Raw genomic sequence first — 25,045 nt, forward strand, 5'->3', positions numbered from 1 at the left:
GGGGTATGCTAATTGGGCATACCGACCAGCCGATCTTCAGCTTACCTTTCTCGGTTACCTTTTTGGCATCCGCCTTCAGTAGCCTGAGGTAGGCTACTTGGGTACCAGAGGGTCCCCCTCTAAAACGCACAGAGGCCCGCTTGATTGTCACGTCGCATTGCTCCTTAACGGCTGCCACGACATCTGCGGTCGTGAACTCGTCCAGATGCTTGCACTGGAGAGTCATTTCCGCCCCTAGCAACCTGACCTGGGCACCTTCACCAAGGCCCTCTTGGGCCAAGGCCTTGTACACCGCACTAGATTGTGCGCCTCGCTTCAGCACCAGAAGCATTTCTCCTGTGTTGGTGCGTCTTACGCTACGCACGTCTTGCCCAAGGGCCGAGAGGCTTTCGGGCGCCCTCATCGACTTTAGAACGTCGGCGTATATGTCCTTGTCGGTTTTTAACCACAAGCCCTCGCCTCTGTCCTTGGCCTTATTCGCGGGCCGCGGTACCTCCGGTGTCGGTGCCGGCTTCTTCTTGGTGACCAGCGTTCAGGGGTTTACGCCCCCTGCCCCGGTTGCATCGGGTTGCTGGTACCATCACTCTGCCCAGCGAGGTCACTCTCGCCCTCGCTTACCTCGACCAAATGGCGTTTGGCCTTAACGGTTGCACGCCGTGTAGTGTCGGTTTTTGCATCCTCGCCTGGTGACTTCCTAGGGCGTTTCGCGTTCGACGCCGTTTTGCGATTGCCCTTGCGAGAGCGACATGGCTTCTCCATAGAAGGTGAAGGCCACTGTCTGGGTACCTATGTCGACCTTCTCTCTTCCCTCCCTCTTGGAGGCCACTGTCTGGGTTTCTCTGTCGGTCTTCTCCCGACATTCCACCCTCTTGGCGTAAGCCTGCTGTTCTTGTCTTGCGACACGAACAGCTTTCCGGAGCACCAGGAGGCTCTGCTTCAGCTCCTTGCTTATATTTTGCTTTGCGCTAGTGAACTCGATTATTGAATCGAGCTGATCCACCACTTTGCGCATCGCGGATAGTGGCCCGTCCAGTGCGTTGGTAGGGCTATTTTCTACCACTGCTACCACTGGTCACTGGTGCTATCAGATGCAGCACTCGTCGCTCCACTCCTCGCCAAACCACCTCTAGCAAAGGGGTTTGGCACCTCCGTTTGTTTATTGTTTTTGTTTTTGTCCACTTCCATGTTAATACCCACGAGTTGCGCGAGAATAAATGTCCGCCACGCCAGAGCTCCGCAGTAACGTGGTAAGGGACGCTTACTGTGGGGGTTGCCCAGGTACCCCACAGACTCCGTTAACGATCGAGCATCTTTTTCACCCCTTCGATCACTCATCTCTCGGCACGGGTCGCTTCACGCCTTGGAATTGGGGTTATGACCTATCTTGCTTTACGTGGTGACCGCGGCCCAGATCATCACAACCATCCTCCTTTACCAGGGCTTTGGACCTGTAGCTCTGGTTCTCAATAGTTCCAGGTACGTATATTATTACAGACATGCTACTATTGAGATCCGTCATTCGCTAGCGGAGTTACCCTAGTTTGTGTGTGCCCTTCTTAAACTTACAAATTGCTTGAGCTCTGCTCCAGGACGCTATCAATCAGTACGCCTCGAGTAGTAGTAGTTGTAGTTGTTCACGGCTGATAGTATTCGAAGGATACCTAGGTCGACGTAACCACTTCGTTGAAAGCTGGGAGTTGTTCAGTTTTTTTGTGGCAGTCCAGAATCTTGCCCCCTTGATCTTATTCGGTTGGGGTTCCTTTCTGCACCCACTATTTTTCGGCATATCAGTGTCCGTTGAACGCTGTCACTTGGTTGTTGCCTTCCCTATTGGGAACTCTAGCACTTCAGCAAATTGGTTGCGATTCCTCAGCAGCCACCTAAAGCATTTCTTCGTCACTCCACTTATGTGACGAGTTCTCTGTGTTCCCTTTGTTTTATTCGCGGAGCCCTCCGTCCCACCGTCTGCTCCACTAGGCTGGTCTGTATCATCCTTGCCATAGTTTTACCAAGACGACTTTATGCATTTATTTTTTTATGATTTTTGGCCAACAAGCATTTTCCATTGTTCAGTAATATTGTCCATCTTATAAACAACCAACCTTCTTCCCGTTATTCCAGATGAATCGAAGAGCCGCCTACCGGAGCACGAAGCCGCACACTGCCTGCTGTCGCTATCGATGACGCCACCAACCAGCTCCCAGATGTCCAAAAGCTATCCCAGTCCCGGACCGTACGCCAATCACCACCAACTGTTGGACCGAGGACGACACCAAGCCTACGGTTCGAACTCCGCCATTTCGCCGCCCGGTTTGATGATACATGGCCAACAACATTCACCAGCGGTGGCATTAGTGGACCAGACGAGTCAACAGAACCGCCGCGTGATCACCTTCGGAAACACGCCAAAGGTCGAGTTCAATCTGCTCAAACACGAGCAGTACTATTCGGACCCGAACATCAGCAAAAAGAAGCAAGACTTTGGTGGGTCTTTTGACGACGATGGAGCGATGCCCATAGATTTGACTAAAAAGGTTAGGGAACCGGTACCGCTGGAGCAACCGATTTATCAGTACCCGCATCATTATCCGCAACCGCTTCAGAATCATCAACAGCTGAGCAAAGGATCCAATGTGTTGCTACATTCTCATCAACCGGAATCGAGTACCAGATCGCAGGTCATTGTCCGTGTATCGGATGTGGTTACTCCAATCTCTGGCACGGCTAATTTACTGACGACGCTAGTCTCCAACACCGATAAAATCCCTCTTACCCACAATCTTATTTCAAGCGGGAAGGAACTTGTCGATCATAATGTATACTTCCAGGAATACATCACACAGCGGGCCCTGCAGGATAGTCGAATGAAGCAGAGTCAGATGAAAAGCGTCAATAACAATCAGTATGAAGAGGAAGTGGCGGATGTTCGAAGTACGGCCATTATGCCCGTGGAGATACCAAGTTGCATAACAGTTATTGGCGGCGTCGGGCCAAACAATGGACCCTCACCGTCCAAACCAGTAGTAAGTGAAAAGATCTATCGTATTTTTAACGGAAAGAACGAACACATCGCGCAGGTTGTGCCAGAACCTGCTAGCAGAACTGAAATTTCGTCTGTTAACGATGAGACAATTCAACAAGAGAAAGAGACATTGATGGTGGAAGCTTCTGAATCGAATACCCCACGCATAGATACTACGGCGGAAAATATCGCTGGAAGTCTGAAATTGGATGCACTGATCGATCCGGTGCGATCCAGAAGTAATAGTGTTAAGTCTAATGATTCTGCAAAACCCGTTGCGATAGCTACGGCTGCGGGGTCCAGCAAGGAAAGCGCCAAGAGTGTAGCTTCTGAGTACTTGAAACTAACGAAATCGGTCACCCTGAGGAAACGGGAGGATAGTGAAAGTGGTACGGCATCTGACCAGGAACCGCTGGTAGAGAATAAACTTATCCCGGCACCGATTATAGCTCCTGTTGTGGTAGTTCCGACCACCACGAATCCAGTACCGGGTGAACTTGGAGGAATTGTTGCACGGACCGTCGTGGTGGGAGAGGATGGTTTCAAATCAACTCCAACCAACGAATTTTCATCGTTGAGCCACTTTCAAGAGGATGGCGGTCGTCCGGTTTGCGATGTGTGCAACAAAAGGTTCTTGAAAACATCTCAACTGAAGATCCACATGAACATTCACTACATGGAACGGAAGTATCGCTGCGAGCCCTGTGGCACCAGTTTTCGTTCGCAGGGATTGTTCCTAAAGCACGAAAGATCTGCAACCCATAGAAATAAGGTCTCGATGACGACCACATTCGGTATTGCAACCGATTCGAACCCTCGGCCGTTCTACTGCAAGGATTGTGACGTTGGTTTCCGGATACATGGCCATCTGGCAAAGCACTTGCGATCGAAAATGCACGTTCTAAAACTGGAATGCCTCGGGAAGTTGCCGTTCGGAACATATACGGAGATCGAACGATCCGGTACGAATCTGACCGAAATTGACACCACCGATTGTGAGAATTCCTTATCCAGTCTAAAGCGACTGGCTGTGCGGTTGAACGTGAAAGACCCTGCTAATGTACTACCAGGGGGTGGAATGGGATCGTCTTCGGCGGATGCTGGCCCAAGTGGCAACGAAACCGACAGCTGTGATGATAACATGTACGAGAATGACAACGACGAGTCCAACGTGGAAGACAGTTCCAGCTCAAATGGGCCCAATAATAGGGGAGATGAAGAGGACGACAACGATGGAGTACCTTCGGGTAGTGAATGCAATGGGCTTCCGCCTCAGGGTCAGCTCAACAACAATGTTTTGAGTATGAAACGAAAACCTGATGAGAGCAGTACAAGCAACGAAGCACCTGGTGAAACCAAACGACCGAGACTTCAAGCAGTTGTGGTCGCTGAAACGAATCAGGGACCACCGTTGCCTCCGCCGCCGGTTGGTGACGCGTAGCAATTCGCGCTGTCGGGACGTTAGTTTGTGGATCGGAAGATGTGCCAATTTTAATGGTTAATAGTGCCAACAGTTGTGTATGTACGTGCACACACAACCAAAAAAAAAAATCGTTTAATTTTATCATCTTTAACTGTTTAATTCTAGAGTAACTCGTTGCTGATAGTAGTATTTAACTTTTGCTTATAGGATTTAATTTCCCGCAGGAAGAAGCACCGATTATAAGCGCATTAGTGATATTTTCTTTCAAATTACACATAGCTTTAATTACGAAGTTTAGTTCTATGGAAAATGTGGCAATTGCATCAGAAACTGTTTAGTGTGTACGTTAAAAACCGCGCATATGTGATCATTTATTTGTTAAAGTAAAAATACTCTCGATAAACAGCTGCATTATCGCTAGCAGGAAGAATAGGGGGAGGGAATCAAATTCGCACCACAGTCCTTCGAGATCCTAAGCAACCGACCAGCACATATGGCTGACAGAGGATAGCGCCAACAACTACTGCATTGTCATTTCTCGCTTAGTGTTCAGTTGATCTATTTTAGCGAATTATTTCTACAATACGAATCAAACAACATAAACTGAAAGGTTGATCCTAGAAACGATGTAAAACTATTGTGAGCGGAACAATTACAACCACCTGCGGATGTATTTTATATATTGTATATTAGTGTAAAAGAAATGATTGCAAAAAAGAGTATATAAATATTATAACAATTTTTCTATTAGTTTTACACTACTAGATTTGTAACTGATTATTGATGAAAGGTCGATATCCCCCTCCCAGTAAACGAAAATGAAGGTTAAAATATATATATTTATACACCCCTTGCAAACATAATAAAATAACGTCGTGAATATCCATATATTTGTACCATTTTTCCGGAAATGCAAACTATTCGCAGCCATTTTTTATAAAGTGTAATATGTGTAGTATTTCTGTTCCTCTTTCTCTTAAGAGAGGAACATCAATGAGAATGTATTCGTACTAGATAGTTGACAGACATAATGTGTACATTGCATATCATTTTAACGTGGATCAGAACAGAGGAAACTAGGCATATTATTTTTTTAAACGAATCCTAACAATTCGAGATCATGTCCTAAATTCTCACTTTTATGGTGTTTATCACTTACAGATCAAACTATGTTCAAGAAAACATGGTACTGAAAATCTTGAAATAATTTTCTATGCGACGTACGGTTTTGAAATTCGGCTCAAATGTTTGATGTTTCTTTCGAAACAGGTTTTAGTTTCGTTTCGTTCGCATAGAGCTCAGCATGGTAAGGTGACATTTTTGGAAAACAGAACATACAAATAATATATATTATATTTTTGTAATTGATTAGTTACATAGAAACAAACATTGTAAGAGTCATCGTGAAGTAAATTAGCATAAGTGAAATAAACAATGAAAATGCATGTGAAAAAATCAAAAACTGATGTGACCTGTGTGTTCTTTGTGCATCTGAAATTCTATTTTAGTTCTATAACTTTCCTATAGCGGGTTAGAGTAAGCTACGAAGAGCCTTATTCTGCATAAAACGGACCGCTTTTTCCAACAAATGTGGTTTACTTTCTCTATAAACATAACACCAAACGGGTGTCGGATTTGATCGAGCCACATTGGTCCGAAAATGTGATCCACCGTAATGCAGAATGTGGCTTAGCTTGTTTTATCTCTCGAGGGTCTTTCGAACATTGACGTTAAACCACCATAGTCACTATTCTTAACGATGTTACCTTACTCTACCATTTAGTTTAAAGCCATATCCTTTGCAGCCCCAATACGCTTTCGGAACGAACGACATTAAAAAAAACATAGTCCGGGCCCATGAGCCCTATTCGCACAGTCACGTCACCTAGTGACTAGAAATAAATTTTCTTCGGGCCCCACTCTCACAGTTACGTCACTTGGTGACTAGAACAAGATTTCCTTCTAGTCAATAGATGACGTGACTGTGAGAATGGGCCACCATATCTTTCCAGGAAGGGGTCAAGTTTTTCTGCGGCTTGCTGCACCTGAGTAGCGTTTATAACAAGCCTTGAGATTCATGATGCGCCATACCCAATAAACCTTTGCCTAGAACGGACATATTCGCGCACACTTCTGAGGGTGGCTCGAGATGTGGTTAGCAGAGCCGTAGCGTGACCTTCTGGCGCCCTTGGCGAAGTCTCAATTTTGCGCCCCTTTGCCGTTGGTATTAACTTGTAACCTGTCAGGGTAACAATTTAGCACTGGGTGGAAATATACCCTTTTTACGTATACACTCCGTAGAGTGTATTGTTTACGTAAGGTTATGCTCACCGCTGTTCGATACCGTTCACGTTTAGTCTGTAAATTTTTGCATAGTTTCGCGTTTATGAACGGTTTTGTGCATGCAGATAGGTGTAGAAAATTTTGTTAAACATTTGTATATACGTAACATAGGGTTTAGTTAGGTTACCGCTCTCCTTTCGCTGAAAAAGTGGTCTCATTATGCTGTACGATACCGATGACAGCTATGCGGTGGTGCGGTTTTTTTGATATTGGTGTTTGTTTTGGTCGAGTGCGGAAGGCGGCCATCGTGAAAAGAGCAGAAAGTGACGAACCACGGCGTAGAACAGACGTCCGTAAAAAGTGTTTTTTCCGGGACAGTTTCCCGCCACTGAACCGAGAGTAAATGCGCGCGTGCGACGGCAAGTAATCCCGTCGAAAAGTGTCGGCCGTGGTTCGGTTACCATAGTGTTTTGTTGTGTTGGGTCGCCGGATATCAGAAGCTAAACGCAAAGCCGAACGAGCATAGCTCTCCTCCACAGTTAATCGCAAAGGAGGGCGAAGCAGGTAGGACAACGGATCCACCTGAGGTAGTTTATTGCGGTATCTACCTGGGCCATTCACGGGGAGTGAGTGGACCCGGCGATTAATCGCCCCGTCGTTAGGGAGGTTCCAACAAAAGAGCCTTGCTCACCTCCCTGGCTAATTGTAAAGGACCGCTGCGATGCAGCCAACGGTACCAGTAGGAGAACACGGCCGTAGGAATCCCGGCCGGTCGAAAAAAAACCTTCGCCTTCCCGCCATCGTCAGGAGCAGCTGAGCAGTTCCATCGACAGAGTGCAGTACAGAGGAGAGATGAAATAAAAGTCTGTAAATTTAGTTTGTTTTGTCTCTTTTTTGTTTGTTATTATACGAAAATCCGAAATTCCGGTAGGAGCACCTAGGCCGCCCTGAAAAGAAGGGTACGCCGGGCAAACAAGAACCCGAGTAGTGGACTTACCCTACTTACAAACTTTGTCATTCTTCTTAGTTCGACTTTCGAGTAATGATTTTGTGTACACATGGCGATGGCTTCACTCTCCTAAAGCGGTGGCCAAAAAGGCATTTGCCAATGCTAGCAGTCACCGAATATGCCGCGGTGAACATGAATCTCCCTGAAGAAAGACTTCAGATGTAAAGGTGACACACTGACACAAACTAGAGGTGTTTTAGTTCGATAACACCAAGTTCTTTCACTAATTTGGAGGGTCAAATTAATGTTACAATCAGGGGCGGATCTAGAAAAATATTTCGGGAGGGGTCCGAAATTTCGATTTTAAAAAGAACATTGTACATTTCGTAATTCGTAATAAGCTCATGTAATGAATATCAGGTTTATTGGTCAAATTTGGTTAGGAATGATTTTGGGTGTGAAACTAATATAAAATTTAAACTTATTTAAAATTTCTCAACTAGTAAAAAAATTTCGGAGGGGGTCCGGACCCCCAGGACCCTCCCCCTGGATCTGCCACTGGTTACAATGCAGTCAGATGATTCTTCTTGTTACAATGCAGTCAGAAAATCAGATGAAAAGTTTTGCTGCCTTGACAAAACAGTTTCGGTTAAAAACCGTTGGGAATGTCATCCCTTGAGGGACCCTCAGACTTTCCACAAGTTGGCTTTACTGCCCATTGGGTTATCTTTCAATTTATTATATCTCCCGTAATTTCGGTCTCTACTTTCGTATTCTTTAAGCTTTCACTTTACGCAGGGTTTTAGGCCCGAGCATAAATTAACTCTCCTGAAAAGACTCAGAATCGGACTTCCTGTTTAAAAACATTGATTGAACTCGATTGGACCGTATTTGAGTTTCTTTCGGATCAAAGATAATCCGCTAACTATTGTAATCATTTTGAAAGAACTAAAGCAGAGATATTCAACAGTGACAGATACCACGAAAGGTCGTTCAGATAAGTTCAGAATTATGATATTCTGTTCAAAACAAGCAAATGACGTTAGTGGCGACAAGGCTGGTATAAACGACCGCGTGTAAATGTCTGCTTACAAAGTTGAGATCGACAGTGGGGTCACCGATTCAAAATTGTGCGTGGATCTACTGAAGCACGGGGGTACTGGTTTCAAGCTCCCTTTGCTTTTTGAATAAAAATCGCACTGGATGGGACAAAACTGTGTGTCCCTGCAAATTCGTATCTGGTGAACTTTGGTGTTCAATTACATGTTCTTCGACAAGAGTCTCCTAGGGTCCTAGGAATCTAAAGCGTTTCCTTTAAAGGCGAGCTAAGCGCTCTGCAGAAAAACTAAAAATAGCTACGCCAAGACAAATCATCGTGTGAGGATTCGTCAGTTGCAACAGCAATTGGAGTTAGAACCTGACTCAGTTTCTCCTCGAGCAAAATCTGCATTAGTTTTGCAATCCTTTGGTTTTTAAATTCTCTTCATTTTCACAGTTCAGTTCACTTGGAAATGACACATTATCTTGACTTATTTCATGATTTACCCTTACAAAAATTAAAAAGCTGGTCATGATTCTAGCGCCCCTCTGAGGCTGGCGTCCTTGGTGGGGGCCAAACGCACGCTACGACTCTGGTGGTTGGAGCCCAATCTTGTTGAAATGCCACATTTGGCGTTGACCCATACTGCTATAGTCGTGATTCGCTGGTTGGCCCACAGCCTTGTCCAACTAACGAATTAGATTCGCTAGTTGGACCGACTGACAAATGTCAAAAACTGTCCAAAGGTGATGTTGGCAGTATAAATGCATCTGTTCACATCCCTAAATATTGTCAGATTGATTGTCAAAGTAAATTTGACAAGAGATTTTGACGCTTTTTAGTTGGAAAATGGTCCAACTAGCGGATGTCGAACTAAAAAGCGGTCCAGTTAAAAAGTGTCCAACCAGCGAATCACGACTGTATTTAATCGGAAGGACACTTTTTGCCGCATGCTGCAATTAATATCGAGTCCATGTTTACCATAATATTTATTAACGGGATTCTTTGTCAAGTACACATTTGTGTAGGGGAGACCGGGGGTAGTTGGCGGTGTTTTCAGTTTTCAATTTTTACCGCTTTGATGTAGGTAGATCTCGCAAAATAGAGTACGCGGCATGAAAGAGCAGACTGTTGGCAACATCTCTGATTTTTTTTTAAAGTGTTTGATGCAGTGTCTCCATTTTTAGAGACAAAAATATGTGATGCGGAAAACCCGACAAGTTACCCCGGCCCCGGGGTAATTTGGCGGTATGTGAGGAAGCGCCAAAAACTAAGCAAACAAATGGAAATGCGATTACTTCAAGGGTCCTTTCTAGAAAACTGTATATTAACCGACATTTGCTATTATAGGGTGAAGTGCCTATTTTCACCATACTAAGTAGGGCGCCTTACTGATTCATTAATGACTCTGCCTACAAACAATGGAATGCGTACAAATTGACATCAATAGCTTTGCTTCGTTGTTAAGTACCAAAATAATAACACACATGCGCTGAAAAAGTGAAATTCTCGTGTTTGAGCGCAACGAAAACACTAATCGAGTGCCCCTATTGTTGCGCTACCATTTGACTCAATGCGTTAAACAAAGATGGCAGACACTGCTCTAACCAACGGCTTCAAATGGGTAGCGTGATAATAGAAACATAGCGATAATGGGCTCATCACTCTAATTCAGTTTCAATACCCCGGTATTTTGACTTTGATGCGTATTCTTTATTCAAAAGCAAATTTTCGAATTTCTTTATCCGATTGGCCGGAATAAATATCTCCTGCATTGACGAGATACACAAGAAAAAGATTTTCTTACTTGGGAGTGAATTCCAGAATTTAAAATTTTTGATGACTTTTTCCACTGTAAATAGTACTGCCAACGCGGGGCAAGTGCAGCACCGCCAACTTACCCCAACCGCATATTTTATTAAAAACTATTTAAAAAATAACTTTTGTTTGTTGATAGATGTAATATCCATATGGATACTGAAAGCTCTTTTCACGCGTTATCAAAAAATATAATCATTCGGGAAATAGAATGAAAATCACTCTAAATAACACGAAGTATTTAAAATTTAGAAAATTTACTTGGTATGCTCGAAAACACAATATCACCCACAACTTCCACCAAACAAATCGTTTTGCAACAAAAATACATTGGATAATGGGTTTCACACAACTTGAGCTACATAAGAAGAGGCAGCGCTGTATGTCTAATAGAAACAGAGAAAAAGTGATTCTGCCAACTTACCCCCAACCGCCCACTAGCCCCGGGCTCCCCTATTTGTTCGCCAAATTTTTTTCGAGCTTTAACGGTCGGTTCTGGAATCGGAGACGGGATAGACGGTAAACATGCATTCGTTTGTGTACAGATTGTTTCGCTTGACGAAGCTCGAAATCTTTTTACAACGCGCGACTCGTAGCTCCCGGGTGTGATCTTTCCTCTATCAAATTCCGTGCCATAAAGTCGCTGATCCAATGTTCCTTCGCCGTTTTCCGCATGAAACGCACAAGATTATTGCAAAGTTCCCACCAAATCGAAATGCACAGTATGAAAGTGTGATGAATCAAAAGTGTGATCAAAAGAGCAACTCCTTCGACCTGACAAATTATTGACATAGAAAAGTGTCAAAAACAAACTTCTTACTTTTAGTAGCTGGAAGGTTAGCATTGCTGACAGTATCCCTGTTTTTACAATAAATTTGATGGAAAAAGTTAATTTTTTGTCGATTTCATATCATTTCATTTGGCAACCGTGAAAAAAGTGTGATAGCGAAGTGCATCAAAAATCCAACTTTCAAAGCAATAAGCATTAGCCCGACTTTTTTCTTTTAGTGGTAGCTATAAACACCTATAGACTTATCCAGCTGCGTTGGTATTGTGCCGTTTTGACGTTTAAATTGGGAGGAAAACAAATCATTTGCACTGCGAATTGGGAGGAAAACAAACCGCTTGTGGGCTTAAGGGGAGGGCGGTAGTATAAAATTGCGAGATCTCAGTGTGCGTATTTTAAACGTCATATATCTCAATAACTCTCGGAATCTGAGCTGACCTCGGACGACCTGTGGGTACCTTTCCTTTCTTTTATCGGTCTAAAACTTTTCTTACGATCCATCGGGAAACTCCTACCGCGTAAAGACGCAGGATCACTTTGGTATAAAGACTCGCCAACTCTATCGTTTGTTTACCTTTCTTTGGCCAATGTCAATGAGAAAATCTCTTCGAATCCTTTTCGAACGACAGCCATTGTTGCGTAGAGCACTCTAGTTAGAGTGTGGCCAAGAGGCCATGACGTATCCAAACAAACATGAAATTTGACGTATTCACAATAAAAATACGTCAGATTTCTGCTCGTTTGGATACGTCAAACGCGTCTTAGCCGCACTCTAACTAGAGTGCTTTATTATTGCGGTGCACACCTTGATGCATCGCCGTTCTATCTACAATTAATAATACAGTCGTGATTCGCTGGTTGGACACTTTTTAACTGGACCGCTTTTTAGTTGGACGTCCGCTAGTTCGAACATTGTCCAACTAAAAAGCATCTGTACGTCAAAATCTCTTGTCAAATGTACTTTGACAATCAATCTGACAATATTTAGGGATGTGAATAGATGCATTTATACTGCCAATATCTCCTTTGGAGAGTTTTTGACATTTGTCAGTCGGTCCAACTAGCGAATCTAATTCGTTAGTTGGACAAGGCTGTGGCCCAACCAGCGAATCACGACTGTAATGAAAACGGAAGCAGAGAAAAAGGAAGAACAATTTTCACTTGATGTGCGTACGTTACGAAAAAAAGACGTTTTTGTAACGCGGTCGTTTATCTAGACAAAGGCCGTTGCAGCCCGAGGACGATTTGACAATTCCCATATATTGAACTCACAAACTTGGTGGTAATTTGGTGGCATTATTGCGGCTCAAATTTAAAAAAGACGCATCGTCATTTATTTTTTTAAAAGCAGATAGCTTGAGCAAAATTTCTTTTCTAGAGACTTTTTTTGTTCCATCAGACCTAAACAGAAAACATAGTAGATTTCATTTAAAAAATTTCCGCCAGGTTTCGTTGTTCATAACACTCATATGATGATGTTATATTGGCGCCACTATCAAATCAGTGGTACATATATGAACCAATCTCTTTCTGTCAGATGTCTCCGAGCTGGAGGACGCAAAAAGTTTGTGTGTTCTGTTGAAGCTATTGACGGATTTTTAAAAGTTTGGAGTCGTTCCGAGAGCTCCATTGGATATGTCGAAGCATCTCTGCTGGCGCGCTTACCGTACAATCTGAAACATAAAATAAATTAGATACCCCGTCTCTATTGATGTGACATAAAGAACGCGTCAGAGAATCTTGTTTTACACACTTCGACACAAGTTTGACCGTACCAACCAGTAACGTGGGTGACGTCGTGTAAACTGTCGAATGCGAATTGCTAATTGCCATAGCTTAATTTAATACATGTAATAAATTGTTATTGTTATTTATCAGAGTGCAATCGGGCTGTCTCAACAACCTATTTCTGCAACCTATGTGCATGAACTGTACACCTACCGTCTCTCCGTTGCACTTGACAGTGTGTGCAGTGCCTTATGGGCACACCTACGACCGCGCACCCGGCTTCCCATGAGCATTTTGGCGGCTCAGAGGCTGTCCTTCCATGTTGCTCAGGGATACATTGGTCCTATACACATCCATGCATACATACGGGCTTACATTCATACATACATACAAACTAATTTGCGCAAGTTTAGAGCGTGTAACGTCGTGTCATCCTATGGAAAATCATCTTACCATCGCCTTGGGGTCAACGTCATATTGGCAAATTTCGCATTGAATCCGCTTCTGTCTCTTCCTAATCTCCTTTTTGTCTCCTAGGTCCGAAGCGGATCAATCGACTATTAATTGAAACGGTAAACATACTAGCAGTATAAGTTCTTGCTCCCGAATACTTTTCCTACAACTGTGCTGTTTCTTCTCTATCTTATAACATAATTCGATTATCCCTGTTCTAGTCAAAATACATATTCATTACATTATGGACCAGGCAAACCCATAATTTTTCTATTATTATTATCCTGAGTAGCTATACCAGTGAAGGTATTTTAGGATTTCGCAAAAAGAATTTCAGCCAATAAAGGCGTAAGAAATATTTATCCACTATTCCCCATAAAGTTTGCTCGAACCGAATGTCCGCCTGGTTCGTCTCGAATAGACCACACCGACCCGAAAGGGTTGCTTATCATTTCTGAGAGCCGGTGTGCTTGGTCGAATTTAATAATCATAAGAACAAGTCCTGAATAATTGACTACCTCTTAGGTGCCAGTCCTGCACTCCTTTCCTGAACTAGCCTCGTACTCACGATCGAAAGAGTCGACAACTAGTAGGATCCACATGTCCCCCACCCAAGCGAATTGATCAACTTGCAAGTAGGAGCACATATCTACCAACCAGCCAAGAAGACTTCCGAATTAATGAGAATGGACCATGCCAGTTGAAGGCCATAGGCCCAGCGCCATCTCGTACAGTGTCATTGTTATTTCTCAGCCCACACCCTGGCAGACGTTCATCCGCACATCTAGACTCTGTCAAGATGAGAACCTACAAAGCCTAACTGTTCGTATGTGCTAGTCCGTATAGATTTTGGTTTGCTGAAACGAAACAAGAAAAGCAAAATAATTGTGATTAGTATCGTAGTTATAATAAATAAGAGGAATTACACGAAGAGCCGTCCAATTTTGTAAAAAATCGTGACCGACCATCTTCGATTTTGATGAAACTTTTTACGTTGCGCCTATGTGGGAAATTAAGTATATTCAAGAGATAATCAAATCATTTTGTCTCAACGACAACTTTTATGTGTTTTTGCGTGCACTACTTTCTAAATATACGTATGTGTTTTTGCGTGCACTACTTTCTAAAAAATATTGTTCAAGAACCATAATTTATACAGCAAAACTATTCGATAATGCGTTGCAGGGCATTCATTAATCTATTTTAAAAAAATATGCACTGATAAAAAAAATGTACCGATTCTCAAAAAATTTATAATTTATATTAAAAATTGAAATTAAAAAAAACCCATTTTTTTTTAATTTTTTATTTTTTGCCAGCGAAAACCTAAATAAAAAAGAAACATTTTAAGTCTAATTTCATGTTGGAGAAGTTATCAACAAAAAAGTTTTTCTAACAATAACTTTGTACATGTTTTTCAATTCTATACTATTTTACAGACAAAAATATATTTTTTTTTATCGATTGTGAATCTAAATGTCATTTCAAATGAAAATGCTCTGCACAGAAATCTTCGAAAATGTAGTCGTTTTCAAAATATTTTAAAGTTTGTTTCGACAAAAAGTAATAATTCGTTAAATTACGCCCTTTTCATAAGTTATTCGTGTTTCTCCATCAACAATCGTACGATTTTCATAATAGTCATAATACATTCTACAACTTTCCTCTTTACATCATGAAGGTACAAACAAAAAACACGGTGTTGGAGTTCTATGATAGCGACCAGATTAGCAGAGCCATGTCTGGGCTAAACGACTATGTTTCTGTGAAAAAGGATGGTAAGCGTCAACATGTACAAAAACGTCTGTTAATTTGTTCATTGAAAGAGGCTTTTAATAGGTTTAAGGAAATTAGTGAATTTACTATTGGATTTAGTTCATTTGCATCATTGAGACCGAAGAATTGCAAGCTATTAGGAAGTTCAGGTTCTCATAACATTTGTGTTTGTACGATTCACGAGAATATTATTTTAATGCTCCATAGTCTACAAAAATATTCTTTCGAAAAATATTACAAGTTGTATTTCGAAAAAATGTTGTGTAGTGCATCGTCAAGATCAAAAGATTGTTATCTTCGTGAATGTGACCGCTGTCCAAATCTTTCAATGTTTGAACACAATTTTTCGGAAGAATTGGAGGAACGTTGTGTTGGAAAAATAACTTTCGAATAATGGGTTGCTACCGATAGATTTAATCTAGAAACACTCGTCAAACCAGTTGATGAGTTTGTAACATATTTTGGTGAGAAGTTGGAAAAATTGATAACTCATGAAAATATAAAAAATCAACAGTCTATTTTTTTAAATGAATCAAAATCGTCTTTAAAAATAGGCGAAGTTTTAGTAATTTGTGATTTTTCTGAGAATTATTGATTTGTTTTGCAGGATGCTTCTCAGAGTAGTTATTGGAACAATGATCAAGCTACAATTCATCCGTTAGTTATTTATTATATGGACTCTGGAATAATAAAAAAATTAAGTTTTGTAATAATATCCGAAGTTCTAAAACATGATACAATCGCGGTGCAGGTATTCATTTCAAAGTTACGAACTTTTCTAAAACTAAAAATGCAATTAAAGAAGGCTATATTTATGTCTAATGGAGCTGCTTCTCAATACAAAAATAGAAATTTTTTTGCTAGTCTTTGTAAATATAAAACTAATTATAACATTGATGTTGAGTGGCACTTTTTTGCAACTTCTCATGGAAAAGGACCCTGTGACGCAATTGGCGGGACATTGAAACGAATGGCAAGAAATGCGAGCTTAGCAATAGCACACGAACATCCAATCACAAGTGCAGAATAGTTATATAAATGGGCTAACCAGCAAAGTAATGAACAATTAACAAAAATTTCGTTTTGTTATGTATCATAAGAAGAATACAAACAGGGAGCAGCTGAATGGAGTATCAGAAGGCAAAATGATTCCAGGTACACAGAAATATCACTCTTTTGTTCCTATTTCAGAAAATAAAATTGCCGCGAAACTGTTTTCGAATGACGAAACACCAAGTATTTTTAGCATATATAAACGAACAAAGTGTTAAGGTGTACATAGAAGATAGGAATTGTATATAATAGGAAGAAATAAATTTTAGTATAAAAAATGACCGATAGTGATTTTATACATCGGACCTATAACTTGCAACATTATCCTCTTATCATCTTGGTGTCAAAAGGTAAGTTGTAGAACTTATCATGACTATTATGAAAATCGTACGATTGTTGATGGAGAAACGCGAATAACTTATGAAAAGGGCGTAATTTAACGAATTGTTACTTTTTGTCTAAACAAAATTTAAAATATCTTGAAAACGACTACATTTTCGAAGATTTTTGTGAAGAGCAATTTGATTCGAAATGACTTTGGGAATCACATTCTATAAAAAATATATATATTTTTGTCTGTAACATAGTATAGAATTGAAAAACATGTACAAATTTGTTGTTAGAAAAACTTTTTTATTGATAACTTCTCCATCATAAAATTAGACTTAAAATATTTCTTTTTTATTTAGGTTTTCGCACAATTTTTTTTTTCAGTGTATATTTTTTTTACAAAGATTAATGAATGCCCTGCAACTCATTCTCGAATAGTTTTGCTGAACAAATTATGGTTTTCGTATTATTATTGTTACATACGCCCTTTTAAAAAAAGCTCTTGAGTCAAAATGGTCTAATAACCTGTGGAAGTCATGGAGACTCATAAACCAAACATAGCTGCAATTTTTTGTTAAAATCGGAGATGGTGGATTTTTATGGTCGGCCACTTCCCCGTGGAATTCCTCATAAGTAAACAATTTCTCATCTGTTGTTTGTTTCCTTGTTCGTAGTCCTCCTTCCTGTTTGGGCTACTGGCTGTCCGTTTCCTTGGCCGTCACGTTCTCTTGCACCGAGTTGCATATATTGTAGCAAGAGAAACAAATGAAGACAAAAAAATGAAAATAAATGGACGTCTGCTATCTGTGCCTAAATTGATGTTGCTTCTCAGTTTTGCACGACCCAGGGGGAACTTGGCCTTGATCCCAATGCTCTGTCACCGATGTTACGTGATATTCGTTATGGAATATTCTTTGTTTGGGGGCCATTTATAAACAATGCTGTTCGTTTTTTTATTCCTGAACCGCTGATACGTCTAAAATTCATTTTTAGTTTTTATCTCGTTACGTGACGCTCTTCCCCTATTGTCAATATCTGATATCATTTATGAATGGTCCCCTGGTGATATATTTAGAGCAGACAATCCAATGAAAAATACGATTGACAAGATTTTAGCGCGCTCTGGGCGCCTTGTGTCACATCTTCATGTTTGTTATACATACTAAGCATACCAAAGCATATGATGTGATGACCGGAAGATTAGAGAAGCAACTCCTCCCCTTCCCCCCGAAAGGTAAGTCGTTAGTCACGACAAAAATTTCTTACACTTTTCGAAACAACATGCTGATCAGGACTTCAATCGGTCACTGAAAACTCAGTTATCGCTGAATAGTTTAGCCCGCTGAATCATTTTTATGTGATCTTTGTGAATCTGACTATGGAGCCCAGAAATAACACAATTGTATTTTTTTTTGACTGTACTTAAATTTGGCTAGTTGAGAGTTTAACTCACCTGCTGTTTGTTTTTGTGTTGTAATTTTTCTCACACTTCCAATTCTACTTCCTCCCTCATCCTTCTCCTTTTCTCCATAAGGCAAATAATGAAAGGACGGGCAAAACACAAATCACCAACTACACACGATGAGCGTGCCATTTGAGACAATATATTCTGATTCCTTAAGATGGGCATGCAGCAGGCGTTTAAATTTCACGGTTATTGTCAACTACAGTCGGTATGTCTATCGCATCGCTTAGCTTTTTTGTGCGAACCGTCTCACACATTAAAAATCCGATCGTAAAGAAAACGAGGTTCAACTAGGTAATGCCTTGTTGTCATCTAAGTTGGAACAGCACACCTTGGTCATCTGACGACGATAAGACATTTGAATTTCTTTCTGAATAATCTCTTAATTTCTCCAGTTCTTCCTTAAAACAACAGTTGCTTATATATTTTACGGATACTATTTCCGTAAACCGTGAAACATCTTAGAGATTACCTTGAGTCGCTACTTTTTCTGCTTCTTATTCTTATCGGAAGCAGCCTTCATACTAGCGGCTGCCACGCCGCCATAGGGTAAATCCAACATATTCGAGGCTCGCAGATAATACTTCTCCAGCGCAGCAACCGTATCCCGGAAGCCATGGATTTCGACCATGTGCTGTGCATAGGCAGCTGGGCTGATGGTTTCAAATCGACATTCCGTACACGATTTGTTTTGCGCCTCGTTGGACAGAATCTCGTGCAGTCGGATGTGGCTAGCTAAGTGATCCAATTCGCGGTAGTTTTGTAAACAAATTTCACACTGGTACTCACCACCTTGCGGTAAGCAGTCAGATTCGTGCATTTGTAGTTTCCGTAATGAGACAAATTCCTTCGTACAGGACGCATTCGTACACCGATAGTAGGTCAGTTCGCCTCGATCATTGTGAACGGTTGATGCGTGCTTGGCAAACTTTTCGCTGTCATCCAGTGTGCTCGAGCAGTACTGACATTGAAAGGGACCCGAATGTTGGCGCATGTGAAGCTGTGAAATCAAATTAACAATATTAGGCTTAATTAGTGTAAAAAAAGAATTAATAGTCCTACCGTCAAGCCACCCCACGTTTTCTCGATCCAACCACAGTGAAAGCAAATGTACACAGTGCGAGCAAGATTTTTGTTGATCACATTTTGTAGTGGATGAATGGCCAGCAAATGCGCATCGAGTTGCTTGCAACTGGAGAATCTCAACGTACAAATCTTACACTTGTAATAGATATTCGGTAAACGATGTATGTCCAAATGATTGAAATACTGACCAGCAGAGTAGACCTTAAAATTGCAGACGCAACACGTGAAAGCTTCCAGTTTGGTATGACACATTAGGTGGTTTTGACGATCCGCTTCAAACTGAAACTTTTGGGCGCAGTATTGGCAGCTCAGATAGTTTTCTTTGGAATGCGTGTGATTGCTGTGATGTTTCAGATATGTAAACATCGACTTAAATCGTTCGCCACATTCCAAGCACAGATGTAGGGATTTATGTGTACGGAGAAGTCCCTGTATGTTTTGTGGTAGCACTTGTTTTTGGTCATGAATGCGTTCCTTGGACTTTGCAACGTTGAGCTTTGCAATGTTGCGCTTTGCAACTTTGAGCTTCTTTGTTTCGGCCTGCTTCTGATGATACGCATGGTCTGAAATGTGTTGAGCAGTTTCATCGGCTGACAGAGTCTCCTCTGAGGAATTGGTACTTTCTCCATCGTCTATCACTTCTGTCTCATCTTCGTTTGCATCAGTTGGTTCACTAGCTATTGGATCCTTGGCCTGGTCTTCAAGGCCCGACGAGAAATCTGAAGCCTGAATTTCAATTTCTTCTTCTTTAATTTCCGACACTTCTTCAGATGCTTCTTGATTTTCCGGATTTACCCCACCCGAATCAGCTGGATCGTTAGGTTCGTTTGAATCGTCGGCACTGTAATGAATTTCATCGATCAAAATAGTTTGGCCTAAGTCTGTACTGTCCGGTATCGATTCTTGCTCGATCTGCTGAACTTCGCCATCGTCAGGTTCCTCACAGCTGCTGGAATCGTTGGCGGCATCAACGTTGTTGAGAGGTTTACTAGAAGTATCTGAGGAAAGTAGCGTGCTTTCAATCGCGATATTTGATTTGACTGCTTCATAGATTAATACATTCAAGTTTTAGAATATCGTGTGTTGAAATCGTCTTCTACATATAAAACCAGCAATATAGAAATTCTGAACTCGAAAGTATAATTTGAATTTAGCGAAGATCTTGCGCAGATCAAGCGGTACGTTTTCTTACCTACTATCGGATCACGTTCCTTTTCTATTTCGTTGTCGGTACTACTCTGAGTACTGTTATCCGAATTTAGTGCAGAATCTAAATGAATTTTTTTATTGAATTTAAACTTCCATGATATTTATATAAATAGTGCAGTTGGTTAATAGCACATTTAATGGCATTTTCGTTTTTGACAGTACACTACATTGGTGTCGATGCTACTCATTCAATATATATCTCTTTTTTCAGCACTATACCGGTGTATTGTCGGGTAAAAACGAAAATGCTATAAAATAACTGTTGTACGTCAATATACGATAAAAAAATATACAGGTCCTTCTTTTTTAAATAATTGATAAGAGCCATTAAATTTCAATCAGTGGGCTACCGAAGCTACAATGAATTAGCATGGCACGGAAGCAATCTAATAGTATGCAAAAGAGTTACCCTCGTCCAAAATCGAAACTGGAATTCCCTCGTGCAGCTTGGACATCAATGATTCACGATATCCATCGACTCCGTCGTTCGTCATGAACAGACTTGGTATCCAATCGACATTCGCTGTATCTGTTAGCGGCGAGGGTGCACCTGAAATGTGATCGGTTATTTGCGTTCGGATATTAGGAAACACATCCGAATGGAACAGTGTAGCTACCCGAAACGAAGTGCTTATTGCAGATTTTTGCTTTTGTAGAAACGGTCGAAGATATTACATTTCTCCAGGCATTCAAACGCATTTGTGCTAGCCTTTTGGTGTGAACAGCATGAAGGCGTTGAGGGTTGGGAAGGCCAAAGAAATGTGTGTCTCTACGCTCTTTGCGGTAGTATTTCGATGTACACCGGGGAACACAACATCGGAATTTACATTTTGATTCCATTGTGGACTAGGTAGTCTACAGGGAATATGCGTTTTTCACTAATTTACGAAAAAATCACTGTTTAGAACAAAATCATGAAAGAATGTAAACAAACAACACATTATGACAGTAGCAATTCGCAGTGGCGGCCGCGAAGTGCAGGGGGCACAAACTCTGCACGCTTAATCTAAAGTACTCAAAATAAAAATCCCTGTAAAAAAAAATGCGGACGAACATGCACTGAGCAAAAAACTGTAATATCCGTAACCCGACTTTTGTGGTTGTTTTAACTATTCGCCAAAATAGAAAAAATGACCATGAGATCGGTAGTATTGAACTTCTGTATCATGAAAAATAACAGACAAATCGACTACCTTAACTATACTGTTGGTATGTATGACTTTTTAAACATGGTTACTCCAACAATATTTATCATTTTAAAACTGACAATGAAATAGTCTGTATCACTATAAAAATAAAGTTGAAATGAACATACAACCATTGTACAAATTTTGCAAAGAACCAATGTCATTGTTATAACTACAATTCTTTTAATTGTTTTCCGCACAATATAATAATCAGTGACGAAGACTAAGAATATCATTGTTTTAAGAATGTAAGGTTAAAATAACTAAATACACTGTTCGTGTGAACGTGATCCTTCTTGAAAACACCTTTTGCGTATAGTGATTTTCAACTGACTATGCTTTGTATTACTATTGACTATACAACTTGTCAATTTTTGTGTTCCTGTTTGGTATTCCTGCAAGACGCCGCCATTACAGTGAACAATTGTATTCGTGACATACGGATATGCTTCGAAGATATTGCATTTTTTTATGATTTAAAAAAATGTTGCTCCGAGTAAACCACTGTTCGAGGACCAGCCAGGAGCGATTCTTAGTGACCAAATAGGTTTATAGCATTAGCTCTATAAATGTGTATACTAAGAAATTGCGATGAAGTCTCATAAAACAGAACGGAATATGGTTTCAAAGTTTTGCTTAGCTTCATTGTATTACTTCAGGTGAGAAAATACTTCAATGGTATACAATTTATGTAATAGAAGGAGCTGGACGTTTAAAATTCATATTTTTCAATTTTTAGCCTGAAGCCCGAAAACGAGGAGACTTTGATGAAATACAAGTATTTGCTTTGATATCGTTGCCTACATGAATTACTATTTTGATAAAAAAAAGTATATAAAGATAATACAATGAGGAATGAATAATGAAGATAATACAATAAGGAACGGATAAGAAATTTGTATATGGAAAAGAAAATTTTAGGTTGGACAAATCTAGGTTTAATTCGTCTTATGGAATTAGCCGGCGTCATCTTCAAACCAACTATTATATTACTTTTCAAAATAAGAATTTAAATGTCAATCTCCCAATGTTTTAGTTATTACAAACAGATCCAGGTTGGGGTGACTATGTTTATTGTTATGCCAAGCATCCCACTTACAATGGCCATTGATACAACAGACTGTTTAATTTTACTATTATGGTAAACCTTTCTACTCTCTTGGTTTAGTTATAACAAGCAGATTCAGGTCAAGATAACTATGTATATTGTTACACTGAGCATCCCATTTACAATGGTCATACATACAAGAGAATTGTCAATATTACTATTATAGACAAAGCTCATGTATAGTAAACATGAACATGCGTATAGTTAACATCACTTAATGCTATAGTCGGTTGAAAAGCACTATACTCGCAAAGTCGAGTTTACCTCCTCATATGGTAAATGTTACCATATAATTTTTCTTAGTGTGGTCAGGCGATTTAAATAGTTTGACGTTTGACTCAACTCGCCTGTGCCCCTAGGAACAAATGCAATTCGCGAATGTGATTTAAAGGCAATTTCAATACTTAGACAAATTTTCTGGCGGCTGAAATGGACTTAGTTGTTTTTGGCGTTTTTCAAACATGGCGGTTCATGTTTGGCTTAAGTTTAAAATTGTTTTAAACAATTGGCGCGTTACCGCTTGTATTTTGTTTGTTTAGTGCACTTAATTTAGCCAACGAATGTGGAAAATTGTGGAATCGTGTGTGAGTATAGTGGAACAAGGTCTTTGAGTCTAAATGAAAGTCAGATTGTGGTAAGTTTTGGTGTGCAATACGAATTTTACCATCGATTCTTCCTATAGTCTGGTGGTGATTACCTAGTGTACCGATAAATTTATGTGAGTAGATAGTGAATCCGAAAATAATTATTATTTTTAATTTTCATATCAGGCAATTAAGGGCGATTAAATGGCGCGTTCCCTGGGCGATTTAAGGGCGGGTAGAGCGGCAAAAAAATGACGGCGGCAAATCGCCCAAATGTTGCATATAAAATAGCCCCCTAATTGTCAGCAAATTGCTGGCAAATTGTAGGGCAATTAGCGTATCCGAGTTGGCAAATAGCCCCCCGCTAGCCAGCAACTTGCCTTTTTTGACTGGGATGACTTCTACTCAGTTTCAGGATTAAGATTTCTGACAACTGATTTACACCCACAGAAGCAATGTCTCGCCAAAGGATTTTGGCAAAGAGAATAGGGAAAGAGACGAATAGTGTGAAGCCAAAAATACCTTATTGAGCAGACCAATCGTGCAATGTAAATAAACATTACTCACGCCTCAGTTGGAGGAGATAAGTATTGTACATCTATCAAAAAAGAAATTTCAATTTTCGTCAGAATTTGGTTCAATCGTGATTGTGAGGTGCATTCTAGAGTATATGTATGTGTAAAAACACGCTTTAAAATTATTTGATGTCTTTGTTTCGAAATGCGCATCGTTTGATAAACAAATCCAACGATCGACATACGGTTTGTTTTCAAAATATAATAGAAGTCATTTAAAGTGCAGCCTGTGGAAGCGGTTGCCAAAATTCTAGTGTTGAAATCATCATAAAGGGAGTGTTGCCGTTTTGACTGATTTTCACTCTTCACGGAAATAAAAAAGTACTCAAAATTTGAGTTGAAACTACCTAAAATTGAGTACAAGTGCTAAAGTATCAAGTTGGGTAGATTTCGAAGTAGACGATTGGTTTATTTTGACTCAACGATTAAGTAGTACGTATATTACTTAATAATGAGTAAAAATAAATTGAAAAAAAATTTAGACGCAATGAAATAAAAAACAATAAAAAGTATTCATAATTTATTGATGTTACTATTTGATTTGTAAATTTCGATTTGTTTTTTTTTTGCATTCTAAAAAAAGCATGGAAATCGTTCAAATTGGCTTAATTTAAGAACAGAAGTCATTGGTTTAAATTTACCCAACGGAAGGTAAATCACAACTAACCTTGCGTTGAGTAATAGTAACCCTGATTTGGTTGAAAAATAGCGTGACGTGCTAGCTTCGTGGATGACGCCATTTGTTTTTTTGGCTTCCGTCGCGATAGACGCTTAGTTCCGCTGCGCTTGAAAAAAAAATCCGTGTCTTTTCCTGGTGTAGTAATTTACGGATTTCGTCGTGAGTGGCGTAAAGACAACCGAATACAGTCCGGAAAGGTTGCAGTGCACTACAGGAGAAAATTTCTTTTCGTTGCACAGATTGCTGCATGAATTATTGGAAACAGCATTTTCCATTGCACTGATTGGTGTATGAATTGCTGGAAACCGAGTTTACATTTATTTTAGCAATTGCAGGTATATTGTTAATCCAACGCGTTAGAATGGCAGAAATCGTGTACATAATTCATTTTTCTATTTCCAGAGATCCGTCACAAATACTGTCCTGTTTTCATCTCGCACATTGTGCATTGTGGAGAAAATTTCAACGCAAACTTTTCTTTTCCCATTGGT

The 25,045-nt window shown here is 40.4% G+C and overlaps 2 protein-coding genes across 6 annotated transcripts in view; one reads left to right on the top strand and one right to left on the bottom strand.

Annotated features, from left to right (window-relative positions):
* The window catches only part of LOC131693138 (uncharacterized), a 128,149-nt gene extending 122,261 nt beyond the window's left edge, over positions 1-5,888 (top strand). For 2 of the 3 annotated variants that reach the window (XM_058980716.1, XM_058980717.1), the window contains one exon: positions 2,122-5,888. In XM_058980716.1, coding sequence (XP_058836699.1) covers positions 2,122-4,463 — 2,342 coding nt within the window. In that variant the 3' untranslated portion in view covers positions 4,464-5,888. The remainder of the gene's footprint in view (positions 1-2,121) is intronic. The other variant, XR_009306159.1, reaches the window with a different exon arrangement.
* LOC131693139 (zinc finger Y-chromosomal protein-like) overlaps positions 1-21,396 on the bottom strand; it is a 48,832-nt gene extending 27,436 nt beyond the window's left edge. The window contains exons 1-6 of one of the 3 annotated variants that reach the window (XM_058980719.1): positions 21,039-21,396; positions 20,831-20,971; positions 20,405-20,482; positions 19,189-20,210; positions 18,115-19,126; positions 13,924-14,359 (exon numbers count right to left, since the gene is read on the bottom strand). In XM_058980719.1, the coding sequence (XP_058836702.1) occupies positions 18,608-19,126; positions 19,189-20,210; positions 20,405-20,482; positions 20,831-20,971; positions 21,039-21,261 (1,983 nt within the window). In that variant the 5' untranslated portion in view covers positions 21,262-21,396 and the 3' untranslated portion in view covers positions 13,924-14,359; positions 18,115-18,607. Of the gene's footprint in view, positions 1-13,923; positions 14,360-18,114; positions 19,127-19,188; positions 20,211-20,404; positions 20,483-20,830; positions 20,972-21,038 lie in introns of those variants that run through there. The other 2 variants (XM_058980718.1, XM_058980721.1) reach the window with 2 other exon arrangements.
* Positions 21,397-25,045: the final 3,649 nt, after the last annotated feature.

Source organism: Topomyia yanbarensis, chromosome 3 (assembly GCF_030247195.1).
Source record: "Topomyia yanbarensis strain Yona2022 chromosome 3, ASM3024719v1, whole genome shotgun sequence".
In the NCBI taxonomy this organism is placed as follows: domain Eukaryota; kingdom Metazoa; phylum Arthropoda; class Insecta; order Diptera; family Culicidae; genus Topomyia; species Topomyia yanbarensis.